Source organism: Chrysemys picta, chromosome 1 (genome assembly GCF_011386835.1).
Source record: "Chrysemys picta bellii isolate R12L10 chromosome 1, ASM1138683v2, whole genome shotgun sequence".
NCBI lineage: Eukaryota > Metazoa > Chordata > Testudines > Emydidae > Chrysemys > Chrysemys picta.
In genome coordinates this window covers 208,111,062-208,125,835 of record NC_088791.1, presented here as the reverse complement: position 1 = coordinate 208,125,835, position 14,774 = coordinate 208,111,062, and the positions used below count along the sequence as shown (strand labels likewise).

At 37.3% G+C, this 14,774-nt stretch overlaps 1 protein-coding gene across 30 annotated transcripts in view; it reads right to left on the bottom strand.

The window, feature by feature from the left end:
* The window catches only part of DMD (dystrophin), a 2,010,563-nt gene that overhangs the window by 588,714 nt on the left and 1,407,075 nt on the right, over positions 1-14,774 (bottom strand). For all 30 annotated transcript variants that reach the window (XM_065590838.1, XM_065590858.1, XM_065590878.1 and 27 more), the window contains 2 exons: positions 13,507-13,608; positions 8,282-8,390 (listed from right to left, as the gene is read on the bottom strand). In XM_065590838.1, coding sequence (XP_065446910.1) covers positions 8,282-8,390; positions 13,507-13,608 — 211 coding nt within the window. The remainder of the gene's footprint in view (positions 1-8,281; positions 8,391-13,506; positions 13,609-14,774) is intronic.

Below are 14,774 nucleotides of genomic sequence, written 5' to 3'. Positions count from 1 at the left end.
ATGCTCCCTTATAATGTCGTTTGGCTGCCTGCTTGTAAGATTCTGTGGAAGAGCAGTGACTTTACAAGAGAGCATTGCACAAGTTCCGCTTTTCCGCCTCCTTCCCCTCCCTCCCAGTGCTTCCCCCACTGCCAAACAGCTTAGGACTTTCTGGGAGGGAGGGGGAGGAGCAGAGACACAGCACTTCCCCGCTCCTTCCCCTCCCCCGCACAAAGTCCTAAGCACCACCAAACAGCTGTTTGGCGGCACTTAGGACTTTGTGGGGGGGAGGGATGTGGCATGCTCCAGAGAGGAGGTGGAGTGGGGGTGGGAAGAGGTGGGCCTGGAGTGGAGTGGGGACAGGAAGAGGAGGGCCTGGAGTATTCCTGGCAAAATCCGAGCCTGTTCTCTGGGGAAGCTGCTGCTGCTGCTGCAAAGGTGCTTCCTAGCGTCCTTGCCTGCAGAGGGCTGTGCCTGTGTGGGGTAAGCTCGGGGCACTTCCCAACCACAGTACAGTACAGTACTGTATAATGCCTTTTGTCTGTCCCAAAAAATGTCCTTGGAACCTAACCCCTCGCATTTACATTAAATCTTATGGGACAATTGGATTTGTTTAACATTGTTTCACTTAAAGTTGCATTTTTCAGGAACATAACTACAACGTTAAGTGAGGAGTTACTGTACCATGTTCCATCTATATGATGTATGTTGTATGTGATGTATTTTTGTTATAGTGGGAGTCTCGTAGGGCACTCTGTACATAAGATTATGCCACGTCTTTCATTATGACCCCATGAATTCAGATGCTCCTAAACTTCTGGGAAATTCCTCTTTGGGAATATTTTTTTCTATGCTTAGTCTAGGCCAGATGTGCATTTTTGAAAGTGAATGAGCAAACTCCTATCACCCATATGCATATATATTGAATATTTTATTCCTATATTGGACTTATATCTTGCTATTTAAATGTATCTTCTGATACATTAATTTAATTCAGGAAATGTATACTGTCACAGTTCAGGGCAATTATGCCTGTATTCCCCTTCCATGGTCCAGCAAGGGCACCCTCTCTAGGCTCCAAAGCCGTTACCTGCCCTGGGTGAAGCCCTGTCTCTCTTCCTCTCCTGACCAGGGTATTTCCAGGCTGCACAGCCCCCTCAATGCACTGTGTTATTCCCCAGAACACAGGCTGCTTCGCTTCTCTCCTCAGAGAAGGTAAACAGTGTAATTGCCACAGTTAAGTTACAACATAGTAGATACATTTATTCTTAAGATGGAAGCATTACAAAGAAGATATATTAAATATATCACAAACAATAAAAGAACCTACACATAGGGTAATCAGCTTACCAGAGATCACCCCATCATTGATTGGTGATTAGTCCTTCAAACCCCACAGGGGTTTTTACTGTGGACACAAGTTCATAACAGCTTCAGCTCAGAACCAGTAACCAAGTCTTATGGGACCTCAGTGGGCCAAAGACCCAATCCTTTCTTCTTGCACTACAGGTCCTGGATCAGAAAGGAGGCCCTAAAGTCAGTTTTAACTCAGGTATTTAACCAAACATCCTTTTTTTGTCTGTTGGTTCCTGGAGAATCCAGTTTGAACCAGTATAGGTGAGCCTTTCTCCAAGTTGTGGTTGCTCTCTGGACCTGTTACAACCTGAGTGAATTTGCTTAATCATCCTCCACTGTTCTTAGTTCCTGGAGGGCTGGAAATATATACAGTCTCTCAGTAGTACATAAACATTTGCTTTTTTAATATAATGAACTCCTAAAATACTTAAACCTAATCCAATAAGGTTTAATTTAATTCAATAGGTTTGTCCAGAAGATTGTCATATCTGTCACACATACAATAAAATATACATGGTTTATAATTCTGAGAATTTCACATTACTCTGAGAAACTTAATTTCAAATTACGTTAATGGATGTCTTCATATGTACATGTATAGGATCCAGGCAGGGGAGGCCAATAGCAAACTAACAGACAAATATGTCCCCGCTAAGAAGACCTGCAAACTGGCCCTGTCCAGTGGGCAGGCTTCCTCCCTTTCCCTGAGGTGCCAGGTCAGGGACGGGGCCACTTCAGTCAATTTATAAGGCACATATCACAGAGCCTTGAATCAGAGCAAACAAACTCTGTCAGAAAAATAAAGTCTCTAGGGCCTGCAACCTGTAGCAGGCAAAATGGCTTATGGTCTCCCCTCCTCAATTTTCTTTTTCTGTTTGTATAACCTAGCCTAGGGTGGAGCAGGGCTTCTTGCTTGCACCCAGTCTGTTTTAGCTGCAAGTGCCAGACTGTCCCTTGAAGGTGTAGTACACACCTTCAGAGTGCAATAAATGTTTGCACAATCACAGAGTGTACTATACACACAGTGACTGTTTCAGAGGGCAACAGCCATGAAACACCACTAAAGAGAAAACTAATTTCTAATATTGTGTATCTTGATAAAGCTGAATTTTTTTTTATTTTGTATTTTTCTATGGTTCCTGGAGACAATCCATACTGAATAGTAAATTAGTCAACTAAATATTTAACAAGAAAAATAAAAATGAATAGAAAAGTTGATGTACAGGCAATATATTATTATAATTATTGTTAATTTGTATTACTGTAACAACTAAAAGCCTTAGTCATGGACCAGGACCCCATTGTGCTAAATGCTGTACACACACAGAACAGCTACATATGTGATGCAGGAACCCTAACTTTTGCATTCTTTAAACATTATTATTTTAGCTATTTAATCTTAATGTTGCATCAGTTTATTCATTTTTCCATTTAGTTTTCTATATTCAAAAAAAGAAAGGAAGGACTAAAAACAAGACAAAAGGAACCTTCCAACGAGTCCACATGTTTAAGGGCACATGTACAACATTTGTATTAAGCCCTATACAATATATCTGTAGATTTCACACACTTTTAACTGTACTAATAATGCATGGGGTGTACCTCATCCAGTGCACTAAATACCTCCAACAACTACTATGCACATAAAACAAGACAACCACTATGCTCTCAAATGAGCTCACACAATACCACATCATCTGTGGGCAAACACTTTTCACAAAATGATCACTCCATAACTAAACTCTGAGTCCTCATTCTCAAAAAAAAAAAAACCCTTCACACATTCAAAAGACAAGTGTGGGAGCTTAAATTCATATCTACACTAGACACTAAACATCACGGTCTTAATAAAGACACTGGATTTATGGTTTATTACAACCATCTGTAACCCATTATCCTCCCCTCTTTTTGTCCTATGACTGCAGAGGTGTTAACTGGCCACTTCACCTTGACTGGTCTTTTACAGTACATGTTAACTACTTATGCTAAACAATCTGTTCCATCTTGTATTTGGCTGTGATCCTCTGAGTACCTTTTCTAGACCTGAAGAAGAGCTCTGTGTGGCTCAAGAGCATGTCTCTTTCACAAACAGAAGTCAGGCTAGTAAAAGATGTTACCCCACCTATCTTACCTCTCTAATATCCTGGCACCAACACAACTACAACATCACAACAAACAGGTTAAATGTTACTACTTCCTGAACTGGACATGTATGTTGTAGTGTTTTTTCCCCCAACTGTACACTTCTAGTCCCCATTACATTTTGTACTGTACTGCATAATTTTAAGATAAGCCTAAGGTTTTTGTTTGGTTGGTTTTTTTTTCAAACGAAAACCACTTTTTTCAAACCTATCATAGAATCTTAGGACTGGAAGGGACCTTGAGAGGTCATCTAGTCCAGTCCCCTGCACTTATGGCAGGACAAAGTATTATTGTCCACCCCTGACAGGTGTTTGTCTAACCTGCTCTTAAAAAATCTCCAATGATGGAGATTCTACAACCTCCCTAGGCAAGTTATTCCAGTACTTAACCATCCTGACAGGAAATTTTTCCTAATGTCCTAAACTGCCCATTTAAATTGAAATTGAAATTTAAGCCCATTGCTTCTTATCCTATCCTCAGAGGATAACAAGAACAATTCACCCTCCTCCTTGTAACAAACTTTAATATACTTGAAAACTGTTATGTTCCCTCTCAGTCTTCTCTTCTCCAGACTAAACAAGCACAGTTTTTTCAATCGTCCCTCATGATTCAGGTTTTTGAGACCTTTAATCATTTTTGTTGCTTTTCTCTGGACTTTCTGCTGTTTGTCCACAACTTTCTGAAATGTGGCTCCCAGAGCTGGACACAATACTCCAGTTGAGGCCTAATCAGCGCAAGTAGAGCAGAAGACTTACTTCCCCTGGCTTGTTTACAACACTACCGCTAATACATCCCAGAATGATGTTTGTGGTTTTTTGGGTTTTTTAGTGTTACATTGTTGACTCATTTTTAGCTTTTGATCCAGTATGATCCCCAGACCTCTTTCTGAAGTATTCCTTCCTAGACAGTCATTTCCCATTTTGTATGTATGCAATTGAGGTGCATCAAAAGCAATGATCTTAATTAAGAGCTGCTAACATGTAAAATTTTAAAGGGACGCCAACTCAAAACCTAGTTAATTTTAAAATAATGAGTTAAAAGTAATTTCAGTATTATACCTGATCCTAAGTACTCCTGCTACTGATTTGTGGTTTTACAATCAGATTTTTATTTTTTCTTGCTTGCTTTTTTCCTGTTAAAATCCGCACAGAAACAAGCTGCCTAACTAAATATTCAGGGAAAAAGTGAAACTAACTGTATACAAAGTGTCAAATGCATGAATTAAGTCAACTACATTAATAGAGAAAAATAATTTTAATTAATTTTAATTACAGTAATTATAGGCATGACTTACAAAAATATCAGGCAAAACATTTTCAGACAGAAGTGTGATATTTATGTTTTCAATATTCCATTGCCTTTAAAAATTTGCTGTAGCTCGGACAAAGTGCAATATTAAAAAAATGTTTTAAGGAATTGTAATTTCAGATGTCCTTATTTTAACAAAAATGTGACCAATGGAATTTTGAACAAACTTACTAAAATAAATCCACACTGGATGTAAATGAATCATGGAAAATATAATCTAACAAGGATGAAAGCTATGAGTGCAAGAAAACAGGACACTGAAATTGTGCTACAAACCTCAGTGTAACATGCTACCAAACACACACCTTACCTTATATAGTATACCTACAATTATACAAATGTAGCACTTTTGAATGAATGTATTAATGTGTACAAATATATTATTTATTTTTTTATTATGATGTATTAATGTGTTTAAAGATATTGAAATTTGTCTCTAGGGTGCATTAGCACATTAAACAACCACTGCATTTTCCCTCTCTGTTTATAATAGTTTTCATACTACTTGCTATGTAAGGCACAGAGGTGTGTGGTTAATAATGTTCATATAATTTCATGTTCCAACTATTAATGGACAGTGGGCACAATTTGCCTTTTGAATCATCTTCCCTGGGAAGTCAAGTTTAGCTGAGGTGTCTCACATACCCTTCAGCTAAGTACATTTTCCTACCTGGAAAAGTAGGCTTCTATTCATTATGCCTGAAGGCATACTGGCCCAGTGGGATATTAGCAACCTTTGTAGTACCTTCTCTGTGTCCAAGAAACACTTACACACATACCCACAGAATTATAAACGTAATTCTATCCTGTTCCCTACCCCCACCACATCATCTCTCAAGGAGAGATACACAAGATGGTATGTTTACTAAGGGCCCCCTGGCAAAAGCACTGTAAGTAGACTAGATAGAGTGACACTTGACATGTAGCAAGGCCAGCTATTTATTTTTTTGTTCTCTGATCTGACATGTAGATATGAACAGCATTATATTCTGGCTGTCACACAAGTCTCTACAGAATATAATAATCAACAAGAAGTATTGCCATTGCTTCACAGAGTCTTTTTCATACCACCATGGAGTGCCATCCTTAATTCTGGGCTCCACTTTTATGGTTCATCTAGTTTTCTGGGTGACTAAGGCCTCTTCATACAGTAGTGGTTAACACTCTGTGCAACAGTGAATATATTCTTTGTTTTTTTTTTCCTCTGGAGGTCAGTTTTCATATGTAAGTTTTTCTTTGTTTCACCTGAAGATATAGTGTGAAATCCTGGATCCACTAATTCAATAGCAAACTCCCATTGACCTCAACAGGGCTAGGATATCATGCTTGGTGTTTTATGCTAGTTGAAACTGTATGGAACTAGCAATACATTTTGCAGATTTTTTTAATTATTAGTATGCAATATACAAGAAGATCATAAGGAGGGACATTAGCTTCAAAATATATATGTTTACCCAACTACACATGCAAGAGTACAGTGTTTGAAAATTGGGTTTAAACAGAGTTTTGATAAATTGGAATCTAATTTTGCTTAAAGAGCCAGTGCGGAAGAGCCCAGCACAGTAAAAATTGTAGCACAGGTAGTATCTAAGGAAAGGTGTTTTAAAAATAGTTCTAACAGTTTTGCCCAATTTATTCAGAATCATATTTTAATATAGTCTTAAAATACAGTTTCCTCATAAATGTAGATACAGAGTAAGAGAAGTACTAAGAAGTAAAAGGAGGTCAGAAGGCAGGCAGTCTGTGAGGATGGAACCAAAATAGCTGGCTGTAGTTACTGAGCAGCTGTACCATTATGCTGGATAAAAGTACAGTGCAGTTCTTGATCAACTTAGAGTCCTCTTAAGCAGAGGATTTTGAAACTAACTGCAGGCTGGATTTAAATACAAACGTAGAGAGTTTATTAGTTGTAATAATATAGTACATGAGAAACATGGCTTTTATTCTCAAAAATTTTCAGAAGTAGGTACAGAACAAGAAGCTTTGTGAACATGTGCCATTTTCTGTCTTTGCCAAAAACAGCACCTTTAGGATGGGCTTCACCCGGGTTTTCTTTGTGAATTCAAAGGACTTGCTCAATGGCATGAACAGCAAACTGAATCCCATCACCTGAATTTTCACGTGAAATAGGCAAATGACAGCTAAAACTGATATTACAGTTAAAATGGTGGCATTACAATAAATAATCTCAAATAAGTGCTATTGGCACTGGAAAGAAATTCAGTCTTAGTTCTTGCCCAATCCTTTATAAAACCCCAATACCTTCATTTTCTGCATTTATGTTTTCATCTCAAACTGAGAAGTGCTGGTAATTCACATTATACATCTGCAAGTAAGGAACATACATAATTTTGCAATTCTGAGATTAAAGATAATGAGTTAGTGTAGGGATCTGTACTTCTGTGACATCTCCTCTTTCTTTTCTTGTTCTTTCCATTACCGTTGTAACAACAAATTTACAACTCATAAAATAAATGAATCTGATAAAACCAGCTGAATGCAAAACCTGACACAGCGAGTTTAGTGGCCCAGCACGGGAAAAAAATGCTTACACACCATATTCAGTTCTGCGATGTCATTAAATGAGATTATCTGGCTTGCCTCACAGCTCACTACAAAATCAATGTAAGGCACTTTCCTTGTGTCATAGAGTCATTTTTAAACCATTAGTGGTGTTTACTTCTTATAATGAAATTGGAAAGTTTGTCCCCAGAGCTGTGACTGAACTAGGTGACAATTCTGAATTAGTGTGTTTCTAAGTGTCATGAAAGAGATGTCTGCATTGTTTTAACTGATGTACCAATGACCATGTTCTGGTGGAGCCAGGACTGTCTCTTGATCTTACTAGTTTCAATCCTGAAAAATCAAGTGGATGTTTTTTGTTCTCTTTAGAAGATGGAGTTGTTTACTTTCCTGCACATCAGGCTTTTCTGCTTTAGTATGCTAGAGAATCATGGCTACTGCTAGAGGTCATGGGGTTCTCTACTATCTGTTTTTGATACACATTATCCACAAAAAAAGGCTAGCGTAAAGAGAATACTTAGAAAAATAAAGAAAACAAAAACAAAACACGTAGATAACTATTCAGATCTTCCTTCTTCTGACTGCACCATGAATCCCTCCCATCACTGCATGCTCCTCTTTACCAGCCTATGACACTGAAAGCATTAAAAGTATTTCCAGGACAATGAAATGGAAATTTCCAAAATCACCCTAATTCCTAGAATGCTTGTAAAGAATAATATTTTAAAAAGCCAACGGTAAGCTAGGCTTTGTTAGCTTAGCAGTTGGGACACATTATACAATATAAAAACAAAACTGTGAAAAATGAACCAAACTCAAAACCAGCATGTCTCTTGTTTTATACCATACTGCTAGTGTCCAAATCCCTTGGGGTCAGCTTTAAAAATCTCAGGCTTAATTTTCACAACATATTTCTACTTTTTTATTTGCATTTGTAAGCCCATTTAAAATGTATCAATACTGAAACACTTACGGAAACCAGAAGGGATAAGTCCAGGTGCTCCTGAAGCTGGCTTTCCCTTTAGTGCTTGAATTAAATGGTTTACTGCTGTCCAGTCAGCACTCAAGTCTTCTAATTTTCTCTAGAACAGGAAAGTATGCATATTATTCATTTGGTAAATATTTTTTAAAAGAGGTAGCATTTGCTACATGAAGGAACACAAGATGTCTGCAGTACTGTTACTTTAAAAGAGTGAGAGGTCCTTTTCTACAGCATGTTTGCTTATATTTCATGTTCAGGCATAATATTCTCTATCATTGCATGTACACAGTTTTTTTCATATTGTGGAGCTGCCCAACGCCACAAGTCTAGAAACAGGAACTATTTTGTATTAACAGGAGGGACAATAACTTATCATACCCGGACAAGGGTGAGAAAGGAAAAATAGCTCCTTAACCTTCTTGAAGAGGACAGACCAATTTCATGTTTGTTACATGTACGTATGTAATACGTACTTGTGTGTTTTATTTGGAGGAATTTGGGATGGTCATCATTTTGCTAATGAAGCCACAAGCAAGTTATTTAGGTCATCCCAAACAAAAGCCAATAAGACCTTCATACTATGTGACACCATGACTTGTTCTAACATTACACATATACTAAAGGGTCTTACGAGTGTTTTAAAGTAGCATAATATTATATTCTGTGTGCACAAGGTTGAGCACTGAGGGCTAGATTGTGACTAAGTCCAAAACTAAGCAAGAGGGCATATTTGAATTTTGTGAAGGGTCCTGGCCAGAAAGTCTGCTGGAAAAGGGATTTGGGGAGAAACACTTCTTTGAACAAGAAACTCTAGTTTGTTAGATCAGGTTTTAATCTTTGAAGCATATTTTTACTTTTGTTTGCTTATAACCCTTTCTATCGTTATTCCTTATATTTGGTATCACTTAAACCTATTGCTTCTTGTTTAATAAATTTGTTTTACTTTAACTATAAACCAATTCACTGCTTTGATTAAAACAGAGTGCTTGTTAACCCCAGTTAAGGTACTAAGCTGCTGGGTATTGTCTTTTTAAGGGAGCAGCAAACTTAACTTCTGCGAGTGTTCACTGAGAAGGCTAGATACTGCAGAGAGAGGTATATAACAGAGAGGTATCTGAGGTACTCCAAAGTTGGGGTTCACGCATTGTTACTTGCTAGGCAAGGTGGGGAATGGCAGACTCTGGAAGAGTTTGCTGGAAGAGAAAACGAGCTCCTGTGTTAGGGAGCTGAAACATAGCTTAGCAGCAACAAAACTCTCAATTACTGAGGCTGAGAGGGGTAGCACAGTAACTCACAATCCTGGGAACCCCAGCAGATGGTCACACTTACTAAATCAGAATTCAGTCCCTGTTTGAGGATACCTAAAGCATGATCCTTATAAGCATTGCAGTTTATATATAATGCTCTATTATCATGAATTCATGCAAAAGAAAAGAGACAAGCACTGTGGCAATAGGAGATTTCCATTGTCCATCTTATCAAAGAACAGCTCTCTGGGACTGACAGCCTATCTTTTCCATTTAAAAATTCTTGTCTATCTAAATGATCAAATCTACATTCATTAGACTGTCATTTTGAAGGCAGTTAGACATTAAAGAATTGATGAAGATACCTTGGTAATATACAAACACTGATTCTGGCAACAGTGTTTGTTTGAAAAGGTAAGTAGGTTTAAGTGAGGTTTAATCTAGGTAGTTAAAAAAATAAAAAACAACTGGAAGAATAAAACATCCCTGGCTGTGACTGACTGTAACTGAAAATGACTAATGATGCTGTCATTTTGCAACTCTTATCTGATGAAATGATGGCTGGCAGATTGTAATAGCCCTCTTGTCTTCAGCAATTATTTTGTGTCAGTGGTTGGGGGCGAGGGAGGGAGGGAATAAACTTTCAGCCAAATGTAGAAAGCAATGTAGGGATTTATCTTTTTTATTATTATATCAAAAATAATAAATTGGGAAAGAAAGCCCTTTTAGATATACAAAGCTTGAAGTAGGTGTGAAGCAACTGGGTTGCAGCTTTTGAAATTGACAAAACAAAATGATGGGAAAGGTCACTTACTTTTCAGTATTTAGCTACTCTGTAGTGTTAGTTTCACTGCACCATAGTGATAACTTTTTATATGCATTTCAAACAGGATATAAAAGAGATTATGCTTCCTATTCTTGGGCAATTCATGCCATACAATTCTTCACTTCCATTGTGGTTTAGATGAGAGAGAAATGTAATGCAGATATCTTGATTAAATTATTTTTCAGCTGAAAAAAATCCTGTAAAATTTCAGAGACTCATTTAACTTAAATGAGGGGAGAGGCACATGTGAATTGCCTCAAAGATAGGGGTGGAGTACCCTCTGACATGCCTGTCCAAACCAGAATGCCACATGTTAATATTAATCCTATTTACACTTTAAGTTCATTGATATTTAACAAAAATATTTATATTTCAAAAAGTAGCTTTAGTCCTAACGTATTACAGATGTGCTTGGCAGTACCACCTTTTATTAAAGTTGCCTGACATTAGAAGACTCTTTTCAGTTGCTTATAACTTTGCCAAATATTAACCACTTGAGCTGAGATTCTCCACATCAGGTGTCTACCTCGAGCTGAACTGTTTGGGAAAATTTCAACCAAAATGGTTCATTTACTTCCAATAAATTGGAAGTATGTTGTTTTGCTCAGAATGTGAAATGCTCTAGTGCTTCCCAATCTTTGGAGCAAAGACTTGAAAAAGGCACGGGGTATGTTTTTTGACATCCCAAAATGAAGTAGGGGGCTCTTTGGAAAAATTAGTACGTTGTCATTCAATTAAAGACTATCATAATGCATATGCACTAGAGGGACAAATTAAGGCAGCACAGGCAACCTGAATGATCACATTTTCTAACTTTTCAGTGCGTTATTTTGTAACCTTAATAATGTTCTTTTAACATAGGTATTGGGGGGGGGGGGGGGTTAATCTAAAGCAAGAGATATAAAGTTATTATAATTTCAACTGCACCTTTGCTGCAGAGAAAGGAATTGTTGCATTAGCTATAAAGACTTTCTTGGGACTTACAAACGGTGATTGGTACTGGAATTTACTCAATGAGAACCACCACAAAGAGGCACTCAATATAAACGGGTGAAAGCCTAGGAAAACTACATCAAAAAAGCAATTTCACATTCTGACATTGTATGTTCACATTTCTATTACTCACTGTATACTAGATAGTCACTGAGACAGAAATTAACTTCACAGGTTGGTCAATTAACTGAATGGCAGTGTAATGAAAAAAGTGAAATGCAATTAGAGGGGGATCAGAAGTGAAATTCCCTACACTCCACAAATAGTTATTAACTTGCAAGTATTCCGCACAGGCACATTGTATAATGTCATCCTCAAAATTACTGCTTAAGAGACAATATTGCTTTGAATTACACAATAGCACCTGGCATTCACCACATCTAATACAGTAATTTCATTCCATTAAAAAAATATCACTAGGAATTCTACTACTGGAATCAGTTTGGCCATCTCTAAATAAAATGGATAGATTAAGCATGCTTCTTGGACATACCAAATATTTGTTTCACGAACTAACGCGGACTAAAATCTTCAGCAGCACACATTTGTAGTCTATTGCTATTGGTGCTCTCACCTTACTTATTAACATGTGGCATAAGGTCTTCTAAGATTATAACTGCAGTCAAACTAAATGTGTAAATGCAATGATCACAGTGAGACCTTTGTTCCATCATCCACTCCGTGCACAGGTGACATGTGCCTATTCCTAATAATAATAGTTCCCCTCTGAAGCCAAGAAAACTGAATAACACAGTCTAAAGCTTTGTGGCTGCACATTTTCATCAGGGCACTACCTTAAAATCACCTTGAATTCACCTTTTTGGTTATTTTCTAAAGGTCTCCAATTTAACTATTAAAGAATATTGATCATTTTAATAAAAGCTGGAATACCAACAAAGAAAGCAGTTCTCAAAGGTTTCTTTGGAGAAAAAGAAAAAAAAAAGGAACAAAAATATCATTAAATAAAAATATATTCATTTTTAAAGTGAAGGTAAAGAGAATTTAAAAGTGACTTAATGAAGATTTTATAAATGGTAGAAAAATAAACTGCAAATACATTTCACAGGAACTAAGCAAAAGCTGCAGAACAAAAAAGGAAGTATGTGACCTTACAGAGAATATAAGTCACAATAACTTTGTTTGCAAGGACAAATAGTTTTGGTATAATAACATTATTGACCTGTGCTGTTTTGAAGAAGCTTTAAATACAAGAATGAGTCTTGCTATCGCAAGAGGCAATTGCAGTAGAAATTTGGACTGATCAATAAGCCACTGTTAGATGCTCTTAAGAACATTTAATCATAGCATCCACTGATAATTTGTTGTCAGATACAAAAATATAAGTAATACAACAGACATGGAATAGCTTGTGTCACAAGATTGTGCTTGATGGCTATGTTTGACAGTGATGTTTGAGTGGTGGCCCCATTGATCTTCCAATCCAAAGATAGCTGGACTGTAATGGGGAGGATGCTGGTGGCCTGCTCTATCCAGTAGGTAGAGACAATTATCCTATTGCCTCAGTACCCTATTGATATAATCTTTAATCTGATACCTATACTGGGAAAAGCGATTTGAGAATGAGCTCCCACAAGACAGCAGTCAGCCTTTCCTAATGAAATACCCTCTCCTCCAAACAAGAACAAAACACATTATATTTCAAAGGCAATTCTGCCATGCTTTGCCAGAGGCCAGTAGAAGAGGAATTGTTTAAATTGGTCTCATCCTCCTCCCCTTACTGTAGGAAAAATCTAGAAGACAGTACCCTCTCTGGCCTGCCTCTCGCTTCCCTCTACAAAAAATAAAAGAACTTTTTCCACAGGAGGCCTGTAAGCCTCATTTGGAATAGAATAGTCTTATGTTAATGGTGAGGTAAGCACACACTGTAGTGTTATGTTTTTAAGGTGAACTACTTTTTTGACTAGGTGGGTGAACACCAATGCAGAAAGGAATACTTAGCATCACAGTGCATAGATAATTCTGGCTGTAAGCATAACATTATTTCTGCCTGTGCTGTTGTATAACAGAGCCAATATTATTTTCCAAGTTGTTTCACTGATTTTAAATAGATGACATCAAGGACAAGCGTACAGCAGGGGAAACAGAACCCATTATGTGGTAATGGATATTACTAAAAGTTGCTTCATTACCTTTACGGGATGAGTGGCTGGTTTTTCCTTATATAAATAATGCCCTTTAGACAAAACCCCTTCCACATCCGGCTGTTTAGCTTGAACTGCTGCTTCAGTTTCCTGGGGGAGGGGGAGGTGAAATAGTGTGAAATTAGCTTTACTTTCAAGAATAAAACCACAAAGTCTTAAAGCTCCATAGGAGGCTGTACACACCCCAATAGATTAGTTTCTGTTTGTGGATGGTGTCGGGACAAAGAGGGTCACTGAAAAATAAAACAGGAATAGGATAGAATAAAAGTAGTAAAATAAATAGTGATATGTCCCTTCATCCATGAAGGTCTCAATAAAATGGAATTACAGAAACCAGCACAAATTCACACTAGAAAGAACAGGCATTTGAAATCTAATTTGAACACCTCAGTCTTGTTACCTTATTTTATATTTAAAAAAATAAACTGATATAGAAGTTAGTGCAGTAGAGATCATCTTGCCCATGTGGTAGTGGACATCTTATTCATGTGACCAAGTTGAATGCCGTTGGGTAACTAAGACAACACTAATAATACTTTATTATGAAACTTTCACCTTGAGGAGTCCAAACCAATGTTACAAACTACACACTAGCAGCACAGTAACTACTAAAGCCATGCTAAGACATTTATTATTATTGAGAAGGAAGAATGACACTGACTGAATTAGCAAAACCTTTTCCTCTTGCATTTTTTTTAAATCTCCTTGAAACTTCCCATTCAAGTGTTGAAAACATCCAACCCAGAGACACTTTCATGCCAGGCTGGTACTGTATAACAGCCAATTTCAAAATCATGCAACAGGGGGAACACTGCATGTAGCTAATTTAGAAAAAAAAAATCATCTGCACGAAAAAGGGGAAAGAAGGATCATACCATGTATCCTGTTCTGAGGAATGCATTTTTGATTATTATTATTATTAATACTGTGGTTACTATTTGAAAAGGATAATGAATGTAACACAACACTGCAATATTATCTGAGGAATCTGAATGAGTTCTTCATTTTTTCTCCATTTTATAGTTTCATCTGAACCTAGCAGCTTTTCAAATGAGCTATTTCCTTCACACAATCCTACTAGCTGTGCACTGACTCTCAATCTTTATTTTCTACCTGCAATCTGAGTTACCATTAGTTTGACAGGACACAAAATTGTATCTCAATAGCTTCAGTCTAAGGGCAGAAGCACATCATTTCATTGATGAAAATCTGAAAAAATCCTACAAAAACAACAAAGAGTCTGGTGGCACCTTAAA